We start from the raw sequence: 26,118 nt of genomic DNA, 5'->3' as shown, positions 1-26,118 counted from the left end.
GAACCAGAACAGTAGTAGTACATTATATATAGTATTATAAGTTATATATTGTACATTATATATAGTATTATAAGTTATATATTGTACATTATATATAGTATGCATTATATGATATGTATATTATTTATATTATGGATAGTATACATAATATATATAATATAATAGTACATTATATATAGTCATATATATATTATATATATCATATAATAGTACATTATACATAGTATATCATATATATAATATATAGTATATATATAGTATAATAGTACATTATATCTAGTAATATACATTATATATATATATTATATATATTATATAATAGAACATTATACATAATATATATTATATAATATATATTTTATACCTAGTATATATATATATATATATATATATATATATATATATATATATATATATATATATATATAACATGATTGTACATTATATATAGTAATATATATATATATTATATACATTATATATATAGTATAGTAACAGTAGTTTAGAACGTGGTTTGGAACTTCAGCTCAAACGCTTCTGGAATTTTATTTTGAAAACCCCCACCCGGAAGTAGTTAACCCAATGCAGGTGGCGTACATCCTGGTTATTTGACAACATACACCGTCGTTTCTTACAGAAAACAAACATGTAATATACATTCACATAGCGAGGATTGTGTCCGTTACGGAGAGTACTAGTGTGCACGCGGTGTAACGTTAGACTATCTACGATAAAAGGTCACCAGAAGAAGAAAATAAACGGCTCATCTGCTGATGGACGTGTTATTGTTGCGTTCTTGTTGTGCCGTCGTGTTGCAATTTCGCTTGGTCGGTATGGACATGTAGCTAATGTGGAGCTATCTCTAAAACATCCAACATCGACTTTTTACACGTTTAATAGAGTATCTCGTGCTCCGACAGGGAACTGAGGTCGCACAACCTGCAGGCCTTAGTGTGTGTCTGTGTTGTTTTACTTTGAAACATTAGCAGGTTTTTTTTTTTTTTTGCATTAGTTTGCTAACAAGAGTTTACACAAGATGAGTTTCTTCAGTTTTGGACAAAGTGCAGAAGTTGATGTAGTCCTGAATGACGCGGAAACGAGGAAGAGGGCTGAGCACAAGACTGAAGATGGAAAGAAAGATAAATACTTTCTTTTCTATGACGGCGAGACAGTGAGTGGAAAGGTGAACGTGACGCTGAAGAACCCCGGCAAGAGGCTGGAGCACCAGGGCATCAAAGTAGAGTTTGTTGGACAAATAGGTAGGTGGAAAAAAAAAATCAATAAGACGGACACAATAGAGACGTCTTTACATGTGTTCACCAAAGATTTCACAAGTTCACACAGAAGTCTGGCCTCTGTTTATACCCATGTTATGGAATTATGGTTCATAGAATAAACATTATGTACACCAATCATTGGTGTGGGGGCTTTTTTAATGGCAAAATGAACTGAACCAGTTCAATCGGGTTATATTACTTTTAAATATTGTGCTATTTGCTTTAAGACTCTCCCCATCATCAGGATGAACACATATTCATTTTGATAAACAACTAAAGAAGACTAAGCAGCTTCTAAAGGTGCAGCCCTATTTACCAATCCCTGGAGCCAGAGTGACATAGTTGTTATTTGATGATGTTACATATTTTGGAAAGAACAAACTAACCGAGGAGATGTGTCATTTCCAGCTCGGGGGAACGGGTTAAAAATGTTTTTTTTTTTATGGTTTAGCAAACAGGGTAGTTAGAAGAGTCTTTGAGCACTCTGTGAACCCTGAGACTTGAACGTAATGGTCATACATGAGCGGCACCATCTGAGCCACGGGCACTCTTAAACCTGATCAATATTGTCCTGGGACCCTTCCCTTGACTGAGAGAAAAATAGCAACACCCTCCCCAAAACATCTCAAAGTAACAGAACACTATTGGAAAATCTACTAACAACTAAAATTGCAACTAACATTTAAGGTGAGACTCTAATTTAAACCTTAATATGTGAATAGCATAATCATATTCAAATAAAGACCAAATATAAGTGGAATCAGCATTTGGCAGAATTATAGAAAACACAACAAATGATGGACAACATGGCCAGTTTAAATTGAAGTTTATCTCTGTACATCCGTCACAAACGTAAATCGGTAACATCAGCACTTATTCTGCTTTTGCGTCTTTCTTCTAGAGCTGTATTACGACAGAGGAAACCATCATGAGTTCGTTTCTCTGGTGAAAGATCTCGCAAGACCGGGAGAAATAACTCAGTCGCAGACCTTCGACTTTGAGTTTACTCATGTTGAAAAACCCTACGAGTCGTACACGGGCCAGAACGTCAAGCTACGGTACGTTTAATCATTCGCTCCTCTCTATTGGCTGTGAACTGAGGGACTTTAAGTGTCCCTCTGTAACCTTTAACATTTAAACTGAGCATTTTGACGCTCAACGTTGCCCACATTTACTGTGAAGTGTGTATTTTATTGCTTCGGTGTGATAATACTGTCTTCATGCTCTGTTTGTTTGCAGATATTTTCTGCGGGCCACGGTGATCAGACGACTAAATGACATCAGTAAAGAGACGGACATCGTGGTGCACACGTTGAGCACTTACCCTGAACTCAACTCCTCCATCAAGATGGAAGTAGGAATAGAAGATTGTCTCCACATCGAGTTTGAGTACAACAAGTCCAAGTAAGACTTGTAGGGCTGCAACAAACAGTTATTCTTTCATTAATAATCGATCCCTAGACATTTCTTTGTTAGTGATTAAACTTTTTAATTTATATAATGTTAGAAAATAGTAAAAAAAAAAAAGAAAGTCCGTCACAAAGCTAATGGTGAGGTCTCCAGTTTGCTGGTGTTGCCTGACCAAAAAACAAAAATAATGTTCACATCATTATAACGATATGAAGCAAGAGAAAAGAAACAAAACCTCACGTTTGAGAAGCTGGAACCACAAAACGTTTAGTTTAACCATTAATGAACCAACTGAACATGGCAACATTATCATTCTAAACCAAAGTTGTCAAAGTGAACAAGCATTATTTTTTCATGGCACTTTTCAGAACTGAATTTACAAAGTGTCTTTTGAAGGAAGGAAATCCATAAATCTCAGGTTTTATAATGGTAACACATTGAACCATATCCAGCCAAGAAAGCCTAATAAATGCAGCGTCTCTGAATGCATTTTGGAAACATTGGCCTCGGTGTAATCGTGTAGAGCAATAGTGTGAATGAGTCGAGCACATACTGCAGTGAGACTTAGAGTATAGAGCTGCAACTAACCGTTATCTACATAATTGATTCATTGTTTGATTAACAAATCGCTGGATATATCAAATGTCAGCAAAGCTGTTGTCTTAAAGTGTCTTGTTTAACCAACAGTCCAACACCCAAAGAATACTACCATCTACTATCAAAGACAAAGAAAAACCAGCAACTGCTGTCCAGTAGCCAACTAATAAAAAGATGTCGGTGCTTCGTTACTGAGCGACCTGCAGCCCTCATTCTCCTTTCTGCTCGTGTCTTCATCTGTCCTCTGACAGGTACCATCTGAAAGATGTCATTGTGGGAAAAATCTACTTCCTGCTGGTGAGGATTAAAATCAAACACATGGAGATCGACATCATCAAACGTGAGACGACGGGCACCGGCCCCAGTGTGTACCACGAAAACGACACCATCGCCAAGTACGAGATCATGGACGGAGCTCCGGTCAGAGGTAAACGACGCCTATGCATGATTTCAGCCATTTCAATCACGAAACATCTCACTCAAGATCTACTGAGCGTCATCCAACCTGACACGATTATTCCATGTTTCAGGAGAGTCCATTCCCATCCGGTTATTTCTGGCTGGCTATGATCTGACTCCCACCATGCGAGACATCAACAAGAAGTTCTCCGTGCGCTACTACCTGAACCTGGTTCTGATCGACGAGGAGGAGCGACGCTACTTCAAGCAGCAGGTAGGCTGCTGCAGGAACGAGGCCATGTGTAGTGATACTGCTTGGGATGTGACACGGTTTCCTGAGGAAGAGATAAGAGAGAAACATCAAGTGCAGTGAAATTATTGGACCAATGCTTGTATCCCAATTCTATACTACAGTTCATACTAATACGCAGCTTTGAGGATGTGGTTTGAGTTTTGGACCGTAAGGCAATTACATTTGTGGAACACATTTATCGGCAAGGGGCATTTAAAAGGTGCAGTTTAATTATTGTGTGGCGCACATACTGCGTCATGTCCTGTCAGCATGAAATGGAAGGAAGTGGGTTGATTTCTGTATACTTACTGCTGAAGAAACAGCTGGTTCTGAAACAAATAGTTGAATAATCCCCAAAAATTCCGGCAATTGTTGGTATCATTTGTGTAGCAAAAAGGGAGAAAATAATTGAGAAAACAAGCAATTTGAAAATATAATTTTGGCTCTGGGAACATATTTTCTTGTCCTCGGCAAAGAAGAGCATCTTGCTGCCGATATACAAACGTTAATAACATGATTTTTTTTATTTAAGTGACCACTCACAAGAGCAACACCAGATTTACTGTCATGATCTTGAGCTTTCATGGATAACAAGTCAATAGACAGTAAAAAATAAAAATAAAGCACACAGCGTCTAAAACCCTCCGAACCCTTCCTTGTGCAGGAAATCACGCTGTGGAGGAAAGGGGACGTGGTGAGGAAGAGCATGTCTCATCAGGCGGCCATCGCCTCGCAGAGGTTCGAGGGCTCGGCCGCCTCGGAGAGCGCTCTGGAACAGGCCGCCAAGGAGGAGAGCGGGTAGAGGTCTGCCGCCCGCCCGTCTCCTCTCACGAGAGTAATCGGCGTCCGCGTCGGGAGCCGCCCCGTCAACTGTACATCATGTGGTGACGCAGCTGTTTTTTTTTGTTTTTTTTATTTGTAGCCGCTGCTGGTGAAGGGAGGAAGAAGGGAGACCGACATACAGTCACACATACATACAGTATGTGGACAATGCAAACCGTTTGCATGAGGCATTCGAAGTGGCTTCGGGCCGCTGGTCTTGTACTTCCTCGTTAACGCATTTGTCTTTTCTTTATGGGAATCAAACTAATCATTCACTATGTCCACTGTGTTAAAACCTTCCATGTGTGATATTCTGGAATTTTTAAGCCTTCTGTTGGTTACTTTAACGCTTTTTTAGGATCAATTCATTTCTGATCTCGTAATTAATGCGACTCGACTGTCATGAATTTTCAGAAATGTATCTCCAACATTCCACCTTTAACGAATGCATTCCTAACATTGTTGTAAGGTCAAGAAATCTGAGATCACTTTGCACTGCTTTATCTTGCTAAACACATTTTCTCTTTGTTTGTTTGTTTGTTTCTGTGTGTACAAAAAAAAAAAAAAAATTGATCGAAGCGGAAACTTCCCATTTTGAGGGCTTAAGTATTATCGCACGTGTTTTTGTGGTTTGATCTGTAAATAAGACCAGCTAAAACCTTTTATCCTGTTCCAGCTTGTGTACGTTGACGATACAGTACGCGGTGCCACAAGACCACCTTTCATGTTCACGTGCTTTGCCTCGGCATTCCAGTGGCTGTGAGGAGCGGGTGTTTGTATTAAGGTCTGATAGTATGAAGTCCACTGTATCCTCTTCATTAGAGACTTAAACGTTGTGCCTCAGTGTATCAAGCAAATGGAATCCTCCTGCCTCTTTAACATGATTTTAATCTTTTAACCAGAGAAAGAGTTACAGTAGAACTATCTTTTGCAAAATGCTAATGAATTATTCCTTGTCCCTGAAGGTCAAATAAATTGATGCCAAATGAAAAAAAAAAAAAACCTGGACTTGGTTGTTTTACAGCAATGAGTGAAAGTGTTATTAATAAGACCACCACATACACTGACTACATCATACCAACACTGCTACAAGCAGTACACGGCTGAGTTGTGTTGTCACTGAGCAATTTAACACTTGACAGCTTTGAACATGAGTGACGAAGTCTTCAGGTTTTTTAAATACATGAGCATCATTAAGAGCTCTGCAACAATCACAAAACTGGAAACTCATAAAATTATTTATCAATTTGTCTTGACAAAAAATGTGCAGCTATTTGGCCGCACTGATAACCCAGATTCCAGCTGAGCAGAACGAAGCCTGAGAACCACTTCCCAACCACATAATACAGAAATGTATATCATAATGAAGAAATGCCTCTTCGACAAGTTAAGTGTGTATAAAGGGGCTTTCAATGAAAATAAAATACATTCATTGAGGTTCAGGAACTGTGTTCTTAATATTCACTCCAGCTAAGTTTCAGAATGCTTCAAAATCACCTTGAAATAGAAAAGTTAAAGACATCAAAGAAGGCAAGAGTTTCTGGCGAACAATATCTGCTGAAAGGAGGTTTTCATTTAGTCGAGGAAGAATCAGAACGCCCCAAATCACCCTCTATGAGGAAAGCAAAAGACAGCAAGGAAGTTTCAAAGGAGCCCGACGCATTTCTGGCAGAATTTGCTAAAAGGAGGTCTGCAGTAAGTCAAAGGAGGATCAGAAAGATGCGAGCGTGATTCCACACCTCTCTCTTAAGCTCTGAAGAAAAGGCGTCATCACACCCTGATTGGCCGAGAGGAGAAACTCACCAAGCTGCTCTCAATTCATAATCAGCAGCCAACAGGTGATCTGAATTAACCCTCTAATGAAGAGGGGAAAGGGAGGTGACTGCAAGTACCAAAGAACTGCTCCAGCTAGTTTTATTATCAGTCATTAAAGTACTTTTGGAAGATAAAGTGCCAAATATCTAATTGTTCTGACTTCTTGGATTGTTTGAAGATAACTTCGTATTTGGGAATTTGTGACGGAAGCTTGCTCTGTATCGTTCAGAGACTGGATGCGAGCCATTATTTGACAAAAGCACATTTAATATTTGTGAACAAAAGAACATAAACGCTACAGTGCTGCGAACAAGGTCTCTGCTTCACGATTTCATTGTGTCGACAACATCTGGTCCAAATCCTCACAAAGGTTCTTCATCTTCCAAACTCAGGACGAAGTCAAACTCCTCTGCAGAGGAAAAGAAGAACGGAGCGAGGGCTCAGAACCGGTAAACACTGACAGACGTCACAGAGGGAGGACGTCCTCACTCACCAGGGGTCAGGGGCTGCACAGAGAGCCGGGCCCTCGTAAACAGGGCCGCGTCCTTCAGGGGCCCCCCTGTGGCGCGATGCTGCAGGTGGTACTTCTTCAGCTCAGACAGAGGGAGAAAACGCTTCATCATTCTTTGATACTGGACATCTACCTGAGAGAGAAGAAAACAACATCAAACCCCCCCCCCTCCATGCTCCATTGTTATGATCCTGCAGTGTGCTTTTAACTCCTGAATGAGTTCACCATGCTCCATTTGGGGTTGTCCGCTTTACTGTTTGCATCAAAGTGGACATCTTTCTTGTCAAACTGCGTGTGGTCCACATAAGCTTCCTTCACGATCTAGAAAAAAGGAAATACAGCGGATAATGATGCCTGTAGCTTTGTTTAAATCATCACAATACCAGCGTGACTTACTGTCATGAGTCCCGCTATCCCCGGTTCTTTGCAGTTGCTGTGGTAAAAGAAAGCCAGCTGCCCGTCTTTCATCTGCCTCATGAAGTTGCGCGCCTGGATGATTCAGAGGAACAAAACAAGAAGGAAGAATTTGCACAAGGCTGGTGAGAAAGAAGTGCCTTATTTGAGGGAAACATCGTTTTCATTACCGAGTCGGTTTTGTGGCTCTACCTGATAATTGCGGACGCCGTCCCAGCAACCAGTCTGATCCGGCAAAGCCTTCAGATCCTCTATCCCAAACTGCAGAATGAGACCATCAGAGGAGTGCAGGCCACTCACATTAAAATATAAACTGTGTTCAGGCTCTGTACCTTGACGTCGATGTCGTTCTCAAAGCGGCTCTCTGGCTCGGACTTCATCAGCCAGTGACAGAGCTGTGGACATTCTGAGCTCTCCTTATTTTTCGCAGACTCGGCAGGAGCTGCAGCAGCTTTCCTCTTCCCGCCAGCCGCTTCGCCGTCATCGTCCTTGCCTGTCGTTGCAGCAATAATCTGATGAGTCCCTCAGAAAACACCCAAACCAGACGAGAAGTTTTACTCTGCATGTTCGTTTGCTCACCTGAACTGGCAGTTCTTTTACTCACTCTGGCCCTCGTCTTTGGTGGCATCGCTGACAGTCTGTGAAGAAACCTGTTTACAACGTCCATAACAGGGTTGATGAGTTCAAACTATCTCATTCATACAGAGGTAGCCATCTTTAACATCTGGATGTGTATTACGTATATTTTTGCATCGATGTATTACAGAACTTTGATTCATTGTTTTTTTTTGCTGGATTAGAAAAAAACTAAAGTAATTCCTGTCTGGTCATTTTATCCATTATCAATTTGTCAATTAATTTAAAATAATAAAGTCCCATATCACGATATAGATTATGCACAGTGTGATGGAGAATGTGATCCATATCGCCAACAAATAAACCATAAAATTACAAAAATAAATGTTTTAACAAATGTCTCGAGGGCTGCTCCTAACAATGATTTGTACTTGCTGCGTTAATACATTTCTGATTATGTTGAAGATATCAATTATTTAGTTTTTGTTTTTTTAATGTCTTATTTTAACAGTGAACACATATTCTCATGTTTAAAAACATAGAATAATAGTAGGGAAAATAATAATATTGAAGCTGGAAACAGAGGATGATGACATTATATTGCTTTGCTTTTTTCAGTAGCGATCTCAATTCAGTGGAATGACTTCTATGATTTGATAAGGAGAATAAAAACATTAATTGAATACGTTGATAAAACAACAATACTAAAACGAACTTTTATTTTAGGTCCACTTGAAACTTTGAAGATGATTCTTCCTCTAAGCATCACCACGCACGGACATCTAGTTAGCTTTAAAACCTGAGCAGCACGTGTGAACTAAACGTGCCTCTCATTTTAAAGTAATGCAGATGAGGTCACACTGCAGCTCTGGGCGGTAGATAACCTCTTTAACACAGATTAAAAAGTACCTGAACAGAGCTCCACAGGTAAGTGGACGACACGTGATGTCAACAAAGTTATCGGTGCACTTGATTTGATTACCGTCTCCTCCCGTTTACGTCCCGTAGAGAAGCTCAGGCAGGCGGCTGTGAAGAGCTCAGTAACGGAGACGAGGCGGTGAACCAGATGTTTATCTAAAACAACAACAACCGGCTGATGTTAGTAGTCTTCTGCCTTGAAGTGTCTCCGCTTTACGGCAGAGTAGGCGCGTGTAGCGCTTTGCTGCCTCACTCTGGTTGGGATCATCACTACATCTCATATAGATCCTGATGGCGTTGGTCCTCGGATACACGGCCTGTAGTCAGAATAAAGCCAATGATGGTTTTTTTAGCACTTTGGCTTCTATATTCAATCTCCCCCAAAAGAGCTTTTAAGGAGTCAGTGTACACACACACACACACACACACACACAGAGACAGAGACAGAGACAGAGAGAGAGAATCCTTTTTTCTTTCCTATTTTTCTCAATTTTATTTTCATCACTACTGAAGAAAGATAATCCGGATCCACACTCCGTACCAGCTGGTGGCGGTAATGCGCCATAATGTTATTTGCCAACCGCCGTAAAACACCAAAGAAGAAGAAGAAGAAGCGAAGCACGGCCGTTCTCTCCACCGCTGTGGAGGTAAACATGGCGGCTGTCGGACCTCTGGGAAGAGTCGCTAGACTGGGCTCCAGCATCTGCAGGAACCATCGTTTACTTTCTAACAGAAGTCCACAGAGAAGAGGAATAGCTTCTTGTGTCGACCGTAAGTCCCAAAAAAAGCACGAGTGAACAGTTGGCATCAGTTTAAACGACAGAGGATGTGTGTTATGAAAGAAAGTCTCAATGGCACCGGGTGACAAGTGAACTAGTTAGATAACCGCTGCTTGTACTCACTTCTTACTGCTCTCCTACACACACACACTTCTGACTTTGGATAAAACAAGATAAAGTAAACACACACACTGTCAGGGTTTTATTTATTACGTTAATATTACGTTTACCTGTGACGTTGTTAGCGGTCATTGGCTAGTTTTGCAACGCCCCTCTTTTTAGGCAGGTTGTGTGATGTGTGAGGGAATTTGAGCAAACCTGAGTTTAATAATTTAATATTTAAATGATTCAAAATGTTGGACATATAAACGCATCCTGTCATCTTTTAGGATGTATTTCAAACCATGCACACACTACACCTGAATCTGTGCTTTATTATATAATAATATGGTACCGTGTGTTCTCTGCTCTTTGTTGACAGCTGCTCATGGACTCACAGATGAACAGAAGGAGTTTCAGGAAGTGGCTTTTAACTTTGCAGCCAATGAAATGGCTCCGCACATGGCCGAGTGGGACCAGAAGGTGTGTTGGAGCTCAAATTGAGCTGTCATGTTGGAATGTCCAAATAAATGTGCAATTAGTTTAATTTCATCAACTGTAGGTATGTTCATTTTTTTTTTGCCCCCCCCCCCCCCCTCCCCCTCCAGGAAATATTTCCAGTGGAGACCATGCGAAAGGCAGCCCAGTTGGGGTTTGGCGGGATCTACGTTCAGCCGGATGTCGGAGGAACGGGTCTTTCTCGGCTGGACACGTCCGTCATCTTTGAGGCCTTGTCCACAGGATGTGTCAGCACCACAGCTTACATCAGTATCCACAAGTAAGCACACCCAATATCACATTAATGGCACGTACCTGCAATCAAAACAAGATGGAAAGATTAATTATTAGGTTCTTGTTTTAAGTCAAGAGGATGGATTACTCTTCAACAAGTCCAAACTACATACAGTAGAAAACAATGTGTTTGGCAATTCATCCATCCAGATTTATTTTTTAAATTTGTTTCTTTGCTTTTTCATCTTCTGAAAATAACTGGGTAAATGAACTCCATCGTGACCACTTTCCACCATAATGGGAACTATATTAATAGCTGTGATGTATATTTTCTATGTATTTTGCCTGCAAATTCGCAGTCTGCTCCTTTCTTTGCAGCATGTGTGCCTGGATGATCGACACCTTTGGCAACACTGAGCAGAGGGAGAGGTTCTGTCCAGACCTCTGTTCGATGGAAAAGCTTGCTTCCTATTGTCTCACTGAACCAGGTCAGTCTTTATATGGAAAACATTGAATAAGGAAAGGGGGGAAAAAAACTCAGAAATGTTGCAAATTCAAGTTTTTCTGTGCAACCTATCAAACCTGTGATTCCAGGCAGCGGCAGTGATGCTGCTTCCCTTCTGACCACTGCACAGCTGAAAGGAGACCGCTACATCTTGAATGGTTCTAAGGTGACTGCAGCCCCGTTCATGCCTGCGTTACTGTGAATCCTCTCTTTTTAAACGGTGAGCCAGAAACACGTGTCGTCTCTTTGTGACCCTGCAGGCCTTCATCAGTGGAGCAGGAGACACAGACGTCTATGTTGTGATGTGCAGAACGGGAGCTAAAGGAGCAAAAGGCATCTCCTGTCTGGTGGTAGAGAAAGGAACCCCGGGCCTCAGTTTTGGCAAAAAGGAAAAGAAGGTAGAGTTAATTGTTGTTTGATTTAATAGTTTCGCTCTGCAGCTAGTGTTAGCAGGTAACCACTAGATGGCAGAAGTAAGTCACGGTCTCTCAAGATTCAATCTTTGAGTTTTTCGATCTGCTCTCCAGGTGGGTTGGAACTCGCAGCCGACCAGGGCGGTGATATTCGAGGATTGTGCCGTTCCGGTGGCCAACCTGCTCGGTGCGGAAGGGCAAGGATTCAACATGGCCATGAAAGGCCTGAATGGAGGCAGAATTAATATTGGTGAGGAGGAAAACACTACTCAGGTGTACTGTACTATAGTTAATGATGCCCAGATGTGTGATGTATTCCCATAGCTAGAGAAAATGATTGGAATCACACCAATCATGGAAATACTTTTAAAAAAATGTGAAGGATGTTTGTAGGAAGCTGACAAAGAGAAACCATGTAAGAAATTACAAATTCTTCCTCTTCATAAATTCAAAATGTCATTCGAAAGTAGTAAAAGGCATCTTTGCTCTTGGTCTGGTGTGAGCAGCATCTTATGGCAGCTTGTGTTCGCTAACGTTAGCGCACTTTAGATACGTTCCTGTGTAACCGACATTAGAGTCAGTTTTCTAACTATATGAAGACCGACCCGTATCAACGTCGCCTGTTGTTGGTCCAACCATCAGCTGCTTTTAAACAAACGCTCTTCCAACAGCGTCCTGTTCTCTTGGGGCGGCTCATGCCTGTGTGCAGCTAGCGAGGGATCATCTGTTGGTGCGCAAGCAGTTTGGAGAGACGCTCTCCAACAACCAGGTAAGAAGCTCCTTTAAGGATCCTTCATTCAAGTATTTAGAAACCGTTTCTGCGAGATACTGTGAATTCATCCTTCCCTCTCTCCCTGTCCGTGTTGATGCGAGTAGTATCTTCAGTTCAAGCTGGCAGAAATGGCCACCAAGTTGGTTGCATCGCGCCTCTTGGTGCGTGAAGCTGCTACAGCGCTGCAGCAGAACCGGCCCGATGCCGTCTCTCTCTGCTCCATGGCCAAACTCTTTGCCACAGACGAGTGCTTTGACGTGAGTAATGCTGAGCAATGAAAGTAAGAGTTAAGAGAAGTTTGTCCTTGTTTAATTTTTTCCCTATATTACTGCCTCTTCTTGCTCAACAGATCTGCAACCAGGCTCTTCAGATGCACGGCGGTTACGGTTACCTCAAGGACTACGCAGTGCAGCAGTTTGTCCGAGACATCAGAGTCCATCAGATCCTAGAGGGTGAGGCTGTCTGACTGTGTATCAGATTTAATATGACTCCCTTATAATTTAGGCAGCTGTCATGCTCTGTTTAGTAACAACCACAGTTTGTGTGACTCTTTTTATTCTCATTTTGTTTCCCCTAAAGGCACGAATGAGGTGATGAGGATGATCATTTCCCGAAATCTGCTGACAGAGTCATGAGTCTCTCCTGGTTGCTCTAGCAGGGACCATATTGTAAAACGTAGGTTTTTCTAGAATAATTGTTTCATTTTTAGCGACACTGGCGGCATGGAAATCCACAAGCCTGAGAACAGTTTAGAAAAGTTTGTAGATTTTTTTCATCTAAACATTTTCATGTGAGGCTGCTTGTGTGGATACAAACCGTTTAAAAGGGTTTAACACCAACGTCAGTGTTGACAGGGAATGGTTGCTCCTCTGTATATTACATATCTATATCACATGCAGTCTCAGCAGCTGTGCCTAAAGTGGCCTTTTAGATCTTATTTATATTCATGGTTACTGTATTGTTACATGACGTGTGTACTGCCACAGATAGAAATAAATGGGTTGTGTATTGTGGGTTGTGTAATTAAAATGTAACACTCCAAATTAAATAATCTCAGCTTTCATTAAATGAATCTGCCTTTTCATTGTCACCCTGAATCCCACTCTACTGTGAATGATGTACATTTGATATGAATTGTTTGCGTGAGTTAAGTTATTAGTCAGTCGCGCTAAACTCAAACACTCCAGAACACTTTATTGAAAACTGATCAACAATCAAAACTGCATTAAAAGTGCTACATGTAGCCTTTCAGCCTCAATAACTCACCAACACATTATAGTATACTTACAAGAAAACCAGACCACCATCAGCAGGAGGGTTGGTCTAATACCATCCCAGCGAATAATGGCCTCGCATGTTTACAGTAATTATATCATGTTATACCAAGCACCTTTGAACAGAATAGTAAGAAACCATTAACTTCAACACTATTTTCGGTTACATTCCAACGACCGTAACAGGCAACATACTCCTAAATGTTCTCTCGGCAGACATAGACGTCATGGAACCAGACGGACAATCTCTACGTGAACAGAAGTGGGTCAAAAGAAAGCGAGAAAATAAAAGGTGAAATACCTGAACTGTGATTTTGAACTAGTGCAGTTAGCCTGAGAGAAGTGACTGAAGAGTGATCCTTACACAGCCATACGGATGGAAATATAAAAGTGTGTTAAATGGGTTTATATTTACTTATATAAATGTCCAAAGCACAACTGTATAGCAGGAACAGCAAAACTCTAAACTAGCTGTTCGTTATGGTTCGACAGCATCCAGACACACTGTGTTCAGTTATACAACTCTCTCTCAGTTTTATTTATATTGCCTAAAAAAAATCATAACGTTATTGGATATCCTTTTTTTGAAAGTCTCTTTTAAAAGTGGGAATAAAAATATATTTCTTACAAAAAGAAAAAACTGAAATGAGCAAACCGAAGGGACCTGCGAGGCGTCTTCTTCTCTCACAACCTTCCAGGCGTTGGTGGAGAAGGTGCTTTTCCATTTCAAGGCATTCTGTCCCTCCATGCGGAGCCGCTGTCCTACACCAGGGAGCCGGCTTGGCTCTGAGCAGGCACCATGACGGCTACAGCTCCCATGCGCGTCAGAGTGGAGGAGCTGATCTGTGGGGACACAGTGAGTGGGGGGGGCACCTGTGGCTGAGCCCCCTCAGTCCTGTTGGGGATGGCGACCACGGGGCTCCTCAGGAGCTGCGGAGGGCCCCCGTTTGTGCTGGGGGGTCGCTTGTGTTTGCGCGACGGGGTGCCCCCCGTGTTGTAACCGGGAAGCCCCTGTAGCGTGCTGGCTTCTCCGGGCCGCAGCTGGTAGGCGTTGATCACCGAGCCGTTGGGCGAGTACGGGTAGTGGAAGTCTCGGGGCTGCGGACTGGTGGCGACGGAGGACAGCGTGCCGTTCTTGGATATGATGTCCGAGCCGGTGTTGCTCTTTGCCCACGACACTCGCTTTGGCGCCTGAGCGTCCTCCCTGTGACACCGAGAGCAAAGCAACAAGAAGCAGAATCTCATTAATGAATCAAATCAAAAAATCACATCGAGGAAATAGGGCGACACACATTCAGCTTCAGTGCTTTACACTCACATCGAGTTCTAAGAAAAAAAGTACTTTTTGTAGATTTTAGAATGACCTTATACAGTATTTATTACAGAATATACAATATGAGAGCAACATATTTTGATACTACAAGTAAAAGTAGTTATAGCATAATACATGTACTTTTGAATAGAAGTCCTGTGTGTAAATGTATTGTCAACAAAAGGAACTATCAAAAGTACTCATTAGGATTTTTCCTAATGAATAAAAAATTCTTATCAACTCAATATAATTAATAAATGCAGAGGCATAGACTGCTGCTTTTGATTTAACAAAGGGAACAATGCAAAAAGGGCACCGTGTGAGTACTCGCCCTACTTATTATTGAATTCAATGGATCGACGCGTCTGTCTGGTGGTGCCCTAAAGAAATAAAGTAATTTTAATATGATTGCAATGAGTGCAGCCACTTCCCTCCTTGCTTCTTTCTTTTTTTGCCTTTGAGTATAAAGAAACAAAGAAATGCAGTACTCAAGTAAAGCGCAAGTATCTCAAAACTTCCGTACATTACTTGAGTAAATGTACACTTTGATTGTCTTTCCAGCGCTGCAAATAAACAACTTGTTTAGCACACACACACAGACACACAGTGTCCACTTTATTAGGTACACTTGTACAATCTAATACAACTGTACTGCCTCAAAGTACTTTTACGATACCTGTGATCAGGTTTTGTTGACACCGTCATAAATGTGTTATATATGTTTTAGCATTGAGGTCACATCTTGTACTGGACTGCATTAGATCCAGAGGTGTTTCTAATATTCTGCCCCCCTCATGTATGTAAATAGAGAGGACAATATAAACAACCTCTCAGTATAATGCAGTCCAGTACAACACCACCTTTATCCTTTACACATCTCAATGTCACCAAAAGAACGGAACCTAATAAACGTGGTGAAGGTTATTGTTGTATTAAATTGCATTGGATTGTACAGGTGTACCTAATAAAGTGCCCACCCTACAGCGTATAGTTAAAACTCTCACTTGATCTCGTTGGCCATCTCCTCCTCAGTGTCCCCTCTCCTTCTCAGTATGAATATGAGGAAGAGCCCCATGGCCACCAGTCCCACTATCGAGCCGAGTGTAGCCGCTGCAATCATGCCTGCATTGGAAGCTGGGAGACGCATCACAGATCGGGGGTTAACACTGAATGGGAGTCACAGCTGTGTGATGAATACACGGGTGTGTAGCGGAGTAGAAATACTGTGTGCTTACAGGTCATGACCTCCAGGTTAATGGAGCAGCTGTCGGAGCCGGCGGTGTTGCTGGCTCGGCATATGTACTTCCCCGACATGCTCTTAGTGAGGTTGCTCAGCCTCAGGGTGCCGTGTCGCTCGTCTGCGAAACAAGCGCACAGTTACACACGAGTCCCCATCATATATTTATGTGATCTGTGCAAGAGGGCTTGGTAAAACTAGAAAATTATACAAGTCGACTACGCCACAATATCACACACTAGGGAGCTACTTTGCAAAAGTAACACACATAACTTTACTGCAAGTGTGTGCTGTGAAGATTATATCAAAACCTCTCATATATCTTGTTTATAAAGGAAATGAAATAAGTATTTTTCTTTTTGAGAGTTCAGCTAGTTTTGGGCTGTGTTGGATTAACATTTTTACTTAGGTATACCCGCATGTTGGTGTGTTTGTTAATAATATAATATATAATTGCGACGACCCCTCTTCTTGGTGCGTTCGGTGCGCTCTCTGTCTCCAGGCCTGCAGACCTTTGGGAGAGTAATCAAGGTGATTGGACACACCTGGCGTGCCTCATGCATGTGAGCCAGAGCAGCAGCAGCCTGTCGTTTGTGGGCAGATGTGCTCTCACCGCACATCTTTATGTGGTAGCTGTTGGTTCCTTTATGTTGTTGCAGCACGTTTCCACTCAAACACAACTGACTTTACCGATTCCTCCCATCTATTGGTTTGACTCGTTTTGCTCCTAATAAATGAATATATTCGTTAGTATACTAGTGTGTCTGCTGTTTTTGTCCAACTCTGAGAGCCGTGCTGTGACAAAATGCATTAAATAAATACACTGATTCCTAATTCACTTATTGAAAAATGATTATATTTTCCTATTCGTTTACAGATATAATTATGTATTTTGTAGAACAGTCATCTGTATCGTTATACCATCAATGTGTGCAACATATCATGGCGATGTTGAGTCATTAGTTACCGCTCATAATCCAGAATTGAATCCACTATTGGCCCACAGCCAGTATCTACAGTATGTAGTTTGGGATGGGTTCCCTGCAGAGGATTCCGCTACACAATAATGTCGGTCAGCAGTTTTACTATCTTCTCACTCCAAGGTTATGGCACAGCAGTAAGTGTGTGTGTGTGTGTGTGTGCACATCTGTCTCAACTGGGTATTTCCATTCAACACAATCTGTTCCTCTTAGCACACATGGCTTTCAAATGCTGCGTTGATGCAAACATAGGCTGCAAGAAATAAACAAGCTTTATGAGGGACTTATCGCAACAAATCCTCTGAAATCCAATCGTAAACGTCACATCCCAGCATGTCTTCATGTGATGTGCATTTTTTGCTTTCGTGGGGAACGTGAGGAAAATGAGGGTGGGTGTGTGCCAGTTTTGCGGGATCACCCTTCTTATGCGTTGTTTGGGTGGGTTGGTGTCTTATAAGTGTTCGTGCACGTCTGGCACACTCAAGAGTCAATCACTCAAATCATCCCGGATGAAAAGTCAAGGTTCACGTTGTGCCAGCGAGCAACATTTTAATGCAAGAGACCAGAACATCCTGAACAATCATTGTGCCCAAAGTTTGGGTGTTGGGTGGATTGAGCTTCTTGGTTTTTTTCTGCACCATCTGCTACCGCACCACCGGGAGCAAGGCTAATGTAGGCAGGTGCACACACAAAGCACTGCCCCCAGTAGAAGTGCAGTACATCTCTACATTGAAAAAGTCAGAAAGTATCTGTTATAATTTGCTGCTGATGAGCATTACCCGCCTGTGTTGGTCTGGTTAGTCAGTGTAATCGCACCCTAAAGTGATTAAATGTGAAAGTAGCTGGTATTCATAAACAGATCATCACTTTATTGTTAACCTTTTTGACCAGAGTATTAAAACCGTGCCTCAGATATCAAAACAAAAGCGGGTGCCAAATAAAACAGTGGCAGATGAGAGTGATATGCACTTATCCCTCTCCGATTATTTAATCCTCTAGCTCGAAAAAAAACCAGCTGTGAAGAACCAAAACCCAATTGTGACAGATAAGCAGCTGGACCAAAATCAGCTGACTCGGAGCTTGGACTGGGTTCAAGCCTGCGCAGCGATCGGATACAGAGGGTGCTACCTCATATCATGACGGGGGCGTTAGTCAGAATGAAGCCGCTGACGCTGCAAGGTCACCGAGCAGCGTTTGTTTAAGCCCCGACACATGACGCGTGATTAACGTATATGGAGCTCGCGGTGGAGTCGGCTGCCTCACGTGACACCCAAACGTTCCGAGCTGCGGTGGATTAGTTTTCATAATTAATGTAAAAGACCACTCACAAAAACAGAATGCAGTACCAATTTCTCTCGTTTAATTTAGCTCGCTGTATAACGTGTGTACATACATGAGTGGTATTGATGTTCTAATTCTAATCCAACCAGTTAACTCTCAACAAGAAATTAGCCTATTTTCCAAAATGTCAAACTGTTCCTTTGAGTTATTATTTTCGGTCACCAATAAACTGATAGTTTCAGCCCTACGATGGACTCTTATTATTATTATTATTATTATCTTATTGTGTCCTCTGGTTCAAAAGGATGACTGAATGGGGAGACAGCTAAATCTAACACAACACACATACCACAAATATTAACAACAAATTCAACCCTTCTTTTAATGTTCAAGTCTCATATTATTTTCATTCTGGATTTTTATTTCCAATATGAAACAGCTGTTTAAGATTACAGCGGGGATAAACTGCTGCTATTCCTTGAGAGTTCTAACATCCACATTCTTTAATCAATGAATGTACAAGGAGATAGTAAATGTTTAAGAACGTTTACCTGCTTTGACAGCTATGCTCACCTTTTGTTTTATTTCCTTTTCCTTTTTTGATGTTGATCATAATCTTTTTTTTTTTTTTTATGTAATCCTATAAGGATTCATACATGTTTTCCGTCTACAGCTCAGAGGCTGTGATTTGAGGAGTGACATGTTGACTCAGGTGGGATGGGAGTTAAGGGAGATAAGTGGAAAATGTGTGAGTGAAAACCCTTACCCATGAACCCAAGGACAAGCATGGGCTGGGGACAGGTTCTCCATTCTTTTTGCAGAAGGAAAGATGGCAAAGAGAGAGTGAGTGAGCATTAATGAGAGGTAGGGAAGGAGTGACGCAAACAGGATGGGGAGGGGGGGGGTGGAGTCAAGTCCCAAATCCAACTTATGCCTCTTAGGAGGGGTTGATCAAGTAATGACATGGGGCTTGTTAGATTAGGCACCAAGGTCAACAGGAAATGAGAAGTGCCGAGAGAGGATCAGCAGAGAGGGAAAACACAGAGAGAGAGAGAGAGAGATTGCTGAAAGAGATGAGAGTCATGGAGAGTCACAGAGAGAGCATACATCAGCGAGGGCGGATAAAAAGATGGGTTTGAACTCAAGTGTCCATGGCATGTAAGAGGGTGAAGACGCACATGGGATGTAGGCCCCTGAGTCAATCAGAGGAAGTAGTTTTCATGTTTTGAGTCTGAGGACTTTTCTGCCATAAAGAGATAAAGGGCCAAAGATCAAAGCAGTTAAGTCAATACTCAATCAATCAGGCTAAGTCCCGCCGTTGCTCAGAAACAGATGGTGCTCTCTTTGCAGCGTCATCTGGAAACAAACATCTCCCAAATAATGCAACAATGGAAGCATGCAGGAGCAGAGCATGCACACTGGGAGAGGAGCATGCCGTGGTTTGAGTTGTCTCAATCTGTAAAGAGGATTTTGTGCCGCATGTTATGGCCTGCCCAAGGATCGTCCTCTGAGGTGCATCTGCTATGAGGAAAGCCCACTGCTGCGTCTGGGACTGATGATCAAAGAATGTGTCCTGACAACAGGGATTTAGCATCATCTGCATGTAAGGAAGGTGCGTGACATTTAGACCTGCTCATAAACAGGCTCACAGATAATCTCTCTATTATTTTTGCTTCTGTTTGACACATATATATGTAAACGAGGAAATTAGGCTGGCTGGCAATAACCTGACTAAAGACAAACTTTGCTCCCGCCGCCTTTTCTCTCCAAAAACAACGCAATTAATCGGGTAGAAATGTGACTAACAAGGTTGCCTGAACAGGACACAAGGAGCCGGTGTAAGATTTGCCGCAGTTGTTGTGCAAGCGTTCCTCAACCCCAAAAAACTAATGAAAATTGCAATTCTTTAAAATCTGCCTTTGTGCGCATTTAAAGTGCTTTCATGCAGAGGAGGTAAAAGTACTTTTTTTTCAGCCATAAGTAGTCTGTGTGGTCTAAGGGAACCAGCATTTAGTCCGATAGTCAAAACCCAGGGGAAACAAAAACGGAAATCACTCCCTACACCACAGCTTGCTGCTCGTTATGCTTAATTGCTGTGATGGTGTGGTAATGAGGGGATTTAAACGAGCCGTTTTTGCAGAGACCATTTCTATGATAGAAAAAAGTAAGAAAAAATTGTTGAATTACATGTTTTAATGCTGCAAGCAACATAACCCTACATTATATCTGGATGACTGCAGGGATATCACAACCTGTGCAAATAAAACTAATAGATACGACTCAAAGCGCAGTAAGTAAGTGTTTTTTTTTTGTAATTTGGATGAACTGACCATTGAAGTATAAGAGTTAACATCCTGGTTATGTGCTGAGAAAATACTCACTCTGCATTGGGGCGAAGAAGACCTCCGACATGGGTGCAGCCTTGGTCCATTTGTACTGCGGGACGGGTTTCCCATGACTGGATTTACAGCTCAGAGTCACGTTGCCCTTCACCACTGAGTTTCCTGTCATGGTGCAAACTGGGGGAGAAGGAGGGACTGTCGACAGACAGACAGACGGACAGAGTGTTAAGATAAGAACACAGGATCAATAAACTTATAATTAACTTATACGTAAGTTCTTTAATCCACTGCAAACAAAGTGGAGATTGTTTTTTCGGGGCTGCAGCCCTATTGCATAAAATTAAGAAAGAAGTTTTGATCCCACATTGTTTCCATCTGTTGCTGGAGGATGACATAATGACTTCAGAGCCAAGTGAATCCCTAAACAGCAGATGAATAATATTTGGACATTGCTTGCTTTCATAAATACATATTTAACAGACCGGTATGATCCGAAATCCTTTAAAGCATTTACTTTGCCTGAATTTCCACCAATCCGATGGAAACTGTGTGAGCTGTGTGTCACGGACCGCTCTGATTAAATCTGACCTTTGAAGTTCCTCTGACGATGTGGTCTATTACCTTTGACATTTAGGTGCATTTGTCCGGAAATGCCATCACTGCCGGGGATGATGACAGAGCATAAGTACTGCCCGGAGTCCGACTCCTGGGTGTTGTTGATGTAGATGGAGAGGTTGGCTGAAGGCATGGCCGCACTGAAGCCCACTCTTTTGTTGAACTCGTTCTGGCTGTGGCCGACTTTGCCTAAGCTAAAGGTTATCACCTGAACAGAAAGAAACGCATCCAATGGTGACACTGCACATCATTGGCCCTGTTAATTATTAATACTCATAACTAGATCAACATTTCTGAGTCTGACACTTTTTATGAAATACAACACATTCTTAAAAGAAGGTGCTAGAGAGACTTTTCTCTCATTTGAGTGAAATATGTATATTTATTTTGTCTGTGGCCGTATTAAGATGTGCAGATTAACCATATAACGGACATCAACGTCCTTCATGAAGATAATCCCGACATGTACAGATGGTGGATGTGGAATTTTAGCCTGATTTTCTGTTTGAGATAAGCTTGCAGGCGTCAGACACTGAAATTGTTTAGATTATATTAATCATGCAAAAGACCCTACACACTCTGACTGACTGACTGACTGACTGACTCTCTCTCACACACACACACGCACGCACGCACGCACGCACGCACGCACGCACGCACGCACGCACACACACAATTCGTGTCACGTTTCGGAGGTGCACTAAAAAGAGATGACATGTCATTAGTGGCATCCTTTCCTGAATAACATCCGTCTTTCCGTCCACTATGAGTTAGATATGTGGTGGCAATAAGTCTAATCTCTCCAGATCACTGGGTTTATCAGCATGTATACATTATGTCATGCAGTACAAAATGACGTAAAATTCAGAGGCAACATATCCCTCGTAGTACTTGGTCTTGTTCATAAATAAGAATTCCTCAAACACATTTTTTAATTGATATAGTACGTAAAAGGTTACTTAAATAGGTTTGCTATTCTTTGCAAGGCTGCAAGCAACAATTGTTTTCTTTACCAATTTGTCAGCCAATTATTTTCTCAATGAATCTATCCAAAAACAAAAAGGCAGGTGAAAAATCTTACAAATAGTTTAAACTCAAAGCTCTTTTAAATTAAAATGATAGAAAACAGGAAAGCAGATCTTCACATTGGTAAAGCTAGCAATCGTCAAAATAGTTATCCATTCATTGTTTTTAACTGTCATACGTCTTTGTTTTGAAGGTACAAGACTTCCATGATTATCATGGAAGTCTTGTATCCTACTACTAGTAGTAGGATCAGCAAACACACTGTTCTTTATGTTAATCCCTTAAAGAGGCTCTCCTTTCTTTCCTCCAAAGGTCAGAGCAGGGTCAGCCAAAGAGCAGATCACTGCAGACTGATGCTTTGACCTTCTCACCTGCTTGGATTCTTTTCCAGTGAAGTGCCAAAGCACAGAGTTTTGGGAAATGTCTGAGATGGGGCTGTACCAGGCATGTAACACCACCATCTGGCCCTTGACCACCTCCATCTGTCCTCTGGGGATCTCCACCTCCTTGGTGTCACCTGGAACAACAACAACGGGACCGGTTAATCACCGAGCTCATCCTGTGTCACGCTTCAATCGTATGTATAGAAATGTTTGTTTGTGTTTGTTTTATTTCATTTAAGATTATTTTTTTTGTCTTTGCATTCCCAGCTCCCATGTGTTTCATGTGTTTCAGTTATTAATTAAGCTACTGATTATTTTGTCAATACAAAATTTGCCAAATATGACATCTTCAAACATCTTGTTTTGTCCCACCAACAGTCAAAAACCCCAAAATAATCAGTTTAAGAAAAGCAGCTAATCCTCACGTGTGTTACATATTGATAAACAAACATAATTAATGACATGGAAGTTTACTCTGGTGGCTGTAGATGTCTTTGTTGGAATGTGTCCATTTGTACAAAACCGATCAGACAGAAGAAAAACATAAAGAAACATCGCAAATTGGAGAAAATCAATAACCCAAATGAAATTCCTAACTGTGCCATCAGCCAATCGGATCAGTTATAACCACCAACAACCTCAGGATCAGTCGACTCCCCTTTGACATCTAGACTCATCACATCGTATGGAAGCAGCCAAAGGAGACTTAAGAAGACATGTGCTTCAGTTGTAAATTTAAATAAAGCTGTATTTGAATTAGATGATCGTCTGTTAAAGTACATCTTTATATCCATGCATTTTACAGATAATAAATGGTTTATTTAGCTGCAGAGGACGTAGAACTTTCCTAAGGTTCACCATTGGCTTTTACAGTATTGTATTCCAAAACTATACTGGTCTGCATGTCACATTCCGTTTGCTAAATGACTTCAGTCTCAATGATTTTCCAGACACAAATAACGCTCAACACACAAAGCAAGTACATTTGATTTCAGCTTATCTTAAGGATAGAATGTAAAAGCGAGGGCAGTTTAGGTGCATGGATTATGAGGGCTTTAAGGACGCATGCCTGCAAATTCCAAGAAAGTACAAAGCAACCGACAAGAAAATGCTTAATATTATTTTCATATCGGGAACATGAGCAACAAAAGGAAGAAATGAATGGATGAAGACAAGATGTCCAACTCACAGGGTGTCCAATCACCCGACCCGGACAGTGGAAGCTGGATCAGCTGATCCCCGCAGTCGGTGTCCACTTGTGTCTCCAGTTTGATTGGTGAAAAGAAAAAAACTGAGGCAAAGAAAATAGTGTTGTTGCCACTAAACCCTTCCACGGCAGAAAACACAGTGAGAAGTGTCCCTCATGTGCTCAGATGGATATTTGGTTAAAAGGAGAATACACAGAGGAAGAGAGGGAGCGTTATGATCCATAGACGGCTGGCCAGCTGAAATCTCCACATCTGTTCAGCCAGGCACGCACGCCTACCTTCTTTTCCACGCTGACAGCACGTAGAGGCGGGAGAATTAGGAAATTGGATGTGGGGCTGGGCTGAGTGTGCATGCGAAGAGTAGAAAAGTGTGTGTGTGTGTGTGAGATTTTAGGGCAGAAAGCATCAGAGAAAGGGAGAAACTTGTTTTTTGACTTATAGGTTCGCTGCGGTGACTCGGGACAAAGTGACCCCGGGCGCTGTGGAGCTCCTGTCCCTTAATTTCTGAATCTCTGAATCTGGTAAATCCTGCTGACTAATCCCGAAGCAATCCCCGGCTAAATCCTCTCACCTCACGTGAGCAAAAGAGCTCAGCGGGACATGGATATGATCTGACACATGGTCGCTTCAGCCACCAACGCTGCGGGCACCGCCATCACCATCCTCATCCTCATCATCATGGCCACAGCATTTACATTCCATAAACGAAGATTAGCAGACCGCTTTGCTTTACATTTAATCATTCATGTCATGCGACGCTTGTGGAGTCTGCACGGTACGAGTTTGAAATGACGCATCCAACATGTGAGCAAAAGATGCACTTAATAAAAAGGACATTTTACTAATCGTACAGTAACGATAACCTTTTCTTTAAAAGTGCAGTCAAATTAGTCTTCCTTCCTACAACCCCGCCCCAGCACTCAGAACCAACATGTGGATGTGATGTTATGGTCACACTGTGGGTAATACATACTTTTGTTTTTGCCGAGCGATCGGACTACAAACAGTGTTTCAGAGAGGTGCTGCTTTTTGTCAGTGGTGGGCCGTCAGCGCCAGCAAGGCCTTCTCTGCTGGCCTAAACAGAATCACAAAGTTATAGCTATTTTATAGCTTGTCTCCTATGTGAGCGCAGAAAACATTATATTTCCCACAATTTAAGCTTCTGCATTTTCCAAATGCAGTAGTATTATTCAAATGTGTTGTTCGGTTCGTAAGCCGCGTACCGAACGGTTTAATACGAATACGTGTGTTCAGCTGCAGAACAGCAGTGAAGGCCCAGGTATGAAATGCACGGCCCGCCACTGCTTTTTGTAGTCATGCAATAGTGTACACAACATGTGGATGGCACATAATTGGATTAATAACATCTCCCTTTTCAAACACAGTGAGTGTTACAGTAAAGTTGAACCTGCCAGGACAATCGCACTGAAATAGGAAACCCATTCTTGTTCACAGAGAGCGTTATGAGGACTGTACCTTTACAAATGTGTGAATTAAGAAACGGATGTTTTCTAGATCAGCCGTGTTGCTTCGAGTCTAGAACCACGCTAGCTGCTTTGTGAGTCTGTACTTTAGCAGTGACGCAATGTAAAGATATAGTGGAGTAATGTCTGCCCTCCGGTAAAAACTGCTCTGTCAGCACTTTAGCTGTTGTTTAGCGTGCCGTTAGCATCGTTAGCTTCTATCCGCCAGCTCCCATGTTGAACAGATATGATCTCAACTTTGCATGTGGTGATTTCTTTCTTTGTAATGTTTACCATGTTAACTATCTTAGTTTAGTGTGTTAGCATGCTAACATTTGCTAATTAGCACTGAATACAAATTAGGGTTATCATATAGAATATCATAAGCTTTACAGGTAATTGGTCATAAACCAAAATATTGGACACATTTTAAATTTCTGGCCTGATGATGAAACATTATGAGCATTAAACATTCAAAAAAGTCAAAGTTATTACAATTCCTCCTGAATGTCTGCACACTTTCATCAGATAGATTAGATATTTCAGTCCGGACCAAAGTGGTGGGCCGCCATTGCTATTCATAAAGTGAAAATCCATGGCAATGCTGTCATCATCTACACATGATAAGATGTCAAAGCCTGTGAGACATTAATGCAAAAAAAAAAT

General features: G+C 41.7%; 4 protein-coding genes across 4 annotated transcripts in view; 2 read left to right on the top strand and 2 right to left on the bottom strand.

The window, feature by feature from the left end:
- The first annotated feature begins 578 nt into the window (after positions 1 to 578).
- Positions 579 to 5,799, top strand: vps26b (VPS26, retromer complex component B). The gene is made up of 6 exons (XM_076100078.1): positions 579 to 1,259; positions 2,179 to 2,335; positions 2,517 to 2,681; positions 3,536 to 3,711; positions 3,815 to 3,957; positions 4,640 to 5,799. Exons 1-6 carry the CDS (start codon positions 1,037 to 1,039, stop codon positions 4,775 to 4,777), a joined length of 1,002 nt encoding a protein of 333 aa, XP_075956193.1. The 5' UTR covers positions 579 to 1,036; the 3' UTR covers positions 4,778 to 5,799.
- Positions 5,338 to 9,438, bottom strand: thyn1 (thymocyte nuclear protein 1). The gene is made up of 8 exons (XM_076100079.1): positions 9,096 to 9,438; positions 8,117 to 8,187; positions 7,870 to 8,030; positions 7,730 to 7,798; positions 7,520 to 7,612; positions 7,349 to 7,444; positions 7,106 to 7,256; positions 5,338 to 7,021 (listed from the first exon to the last, which is right to left on the bottom strand). Exons 2-8 carry the CDS (start codon positions 8,163 to 8,165, stop codon positions 6,975 to 6,977), a joined length of 666 nt encoding a protein of 221 aa, XP_075956194.1. The 5' UTR covers positions 8,166 to 8,187; positions 9,096 to 9,438; the 3' UTR covers positions 5,338 to 6,974.
- A 144-nt stretch (positions 9,439 to 9,582) lies between these two features.
- Positions 9,583 to 13,399, top strand: acad8 (acyl-CoA dehydrogenase family, member 8). The gene is made up of 11 exons (XM_076100075.1): positions 9,583 to 9,802; positions 10,292 to 10,392; positions 10,518 to 10,687; positions 11,020 to 11,129; positions 11,236 to 11,312; positions 11,407 to 11,544; positions 11,674 to 11,809; positions 12,231 to 12,328; positions 12,436 to 12,588; positions 12,681 to 12,783; positions 12,911 to 13,399. The coding sequence occupies exons 1-11, from the start codon at positions 9,598 to 9,600 to the stop codon at positions 12,964 to 12,966; spliced, it is 1,347 nt and encodes a 448-aa protein (XP_075956190.1). The 5' UTR covers positions 9,583 to 9,597; the 3' UTR covers positions 12,967 to 13,399.
- Positions 13,400 to 13,500: 101 nt separating this feature from the next.
- Positions 13,501 to 26,118, bottom strand: part of esamb (endothelial cell adhesion molecule b) — a 34,269-nt gene continuing 21,651 nt past the window's right edge. The window contains exons 2-8 of the mRNA XM_076100077.1: positions 22,770 to 22,915; positions 21,379 to 21,580; positions 20,797 to 20,952; positions 19,182 to 19,226; positions 16,153 to 16,275; positions 15,922 to 16,051; positions 13,501 to 14,809 (exon numbers count right to left, since the gene is read on the bottom strand). Coding sequence (XP_075956192.1) covers positions 14,368 to 14,809; positions 15,922 to 16,051; positions 16,153 to 16,275; positions 19,182 to 19,226; positions 20,797 to 20,952; positions 21,379 to 21,580; positions 22,770 to 22,915 — 1,244 coding nt within the window. The 3' untranslated portion in view covers positions 13,501 to 14,367. The remainder of the gene's footprint in view (positions 14,810 to 15,921; positions 16,052 to 16,152; positions 16,276 to 19,181; positions 19,227 to 20,796; positions 20,953 to 21,378; positions 21,581 to 22,769; positions 22,916 to 26,118) is intronic.

The sequence above is a fragment of the Anarhichas minor genome, unplaced genomic scaffold (assembly GCF_050575085.1).
Source record: "Anarhichas minor isolate MPS153535 unplaced genomic scaffold, ASM5057508v1 ptg000026l, whole genome shotgun sequence".
Taxonomy (NCBI): Eukaryota; Metazoa; Chordata; class Actinopteri; order Perciformes; family Anarhichadidae; genus Anarhichas; species Anarhichas minor.
This window is presented reverse-complemented; position numbering and strand designations above follow the sequence as displayed.

Excerpts from the sequence above, each read along its gene's own strand:
- vps26b (XM_076100078.1), top strand. The coding sequence starts at position 1,037 with ATGAGTTTCTTCAGTTTTGGACAAAGTGCAGAAGTTGATGTAGTCCTG. Across the intron at positions 2,682-3,535 it reads TTTGAGTACAACAAGTCCAA|GTACCATCTGAAAGATGTCA; the intron begins GTAAGACTTGTA and ends GTCCTCTGACAG. Across the intron at positions 3,958-4,639 it reads GACGCTACTTCAAGCAGCAG|GAAATCACGCTGTGGAGGAA; the intron begins GTAGGCTGCTGC and ends TTCCTTGTGCAG.
- thyn1 (XM_076100079.1), bottom strand. The coding sequence starts at position 8,165 with ATGCCACCAAAGACGAGGGCCAGAGTGAGTAAAAGAACTGCCAGTTCA. Across the intron at positions 8,031-8,116 it reads TAAAAGAACTGCCAGTTCAG|GCAAGGACGATGACGGCGAA; the intron begins GTGAGCAAACGA and ends CTGCAACGACAG. Across the intron at positions 7,445-7,519 it reads GGATAGCGGGACTCATGACA|ATCGTGAAGGAAGCTTATGT; the intron begins GTAAGTCACGCT and ends CCTTTTTTCTAG.
- acad8 (XM_076100075.1), top strand. The coding sequence starts at position 9,598 with ATGTTATTTGCCAACCGCCGTAAAACACCAAAGAAGAAGAAGAAGAAG. Across the intron at positions 11,313-11,406 it reads ACATCTTGAATGGTTCTAAG|GCCTTCATCAGTGGAGCAGG; the intron begins GTGACTGCAGCC and ends GTGACCCTGCAG. Across the intron at positions 11,545-11,673 it reads TTGGCAAAAAGGAAAAGAAG|GTGGGTTGGAACTCGCAGCC; the intron begins GTAGAGTTAATT and ends TCTGCTCTCCAG.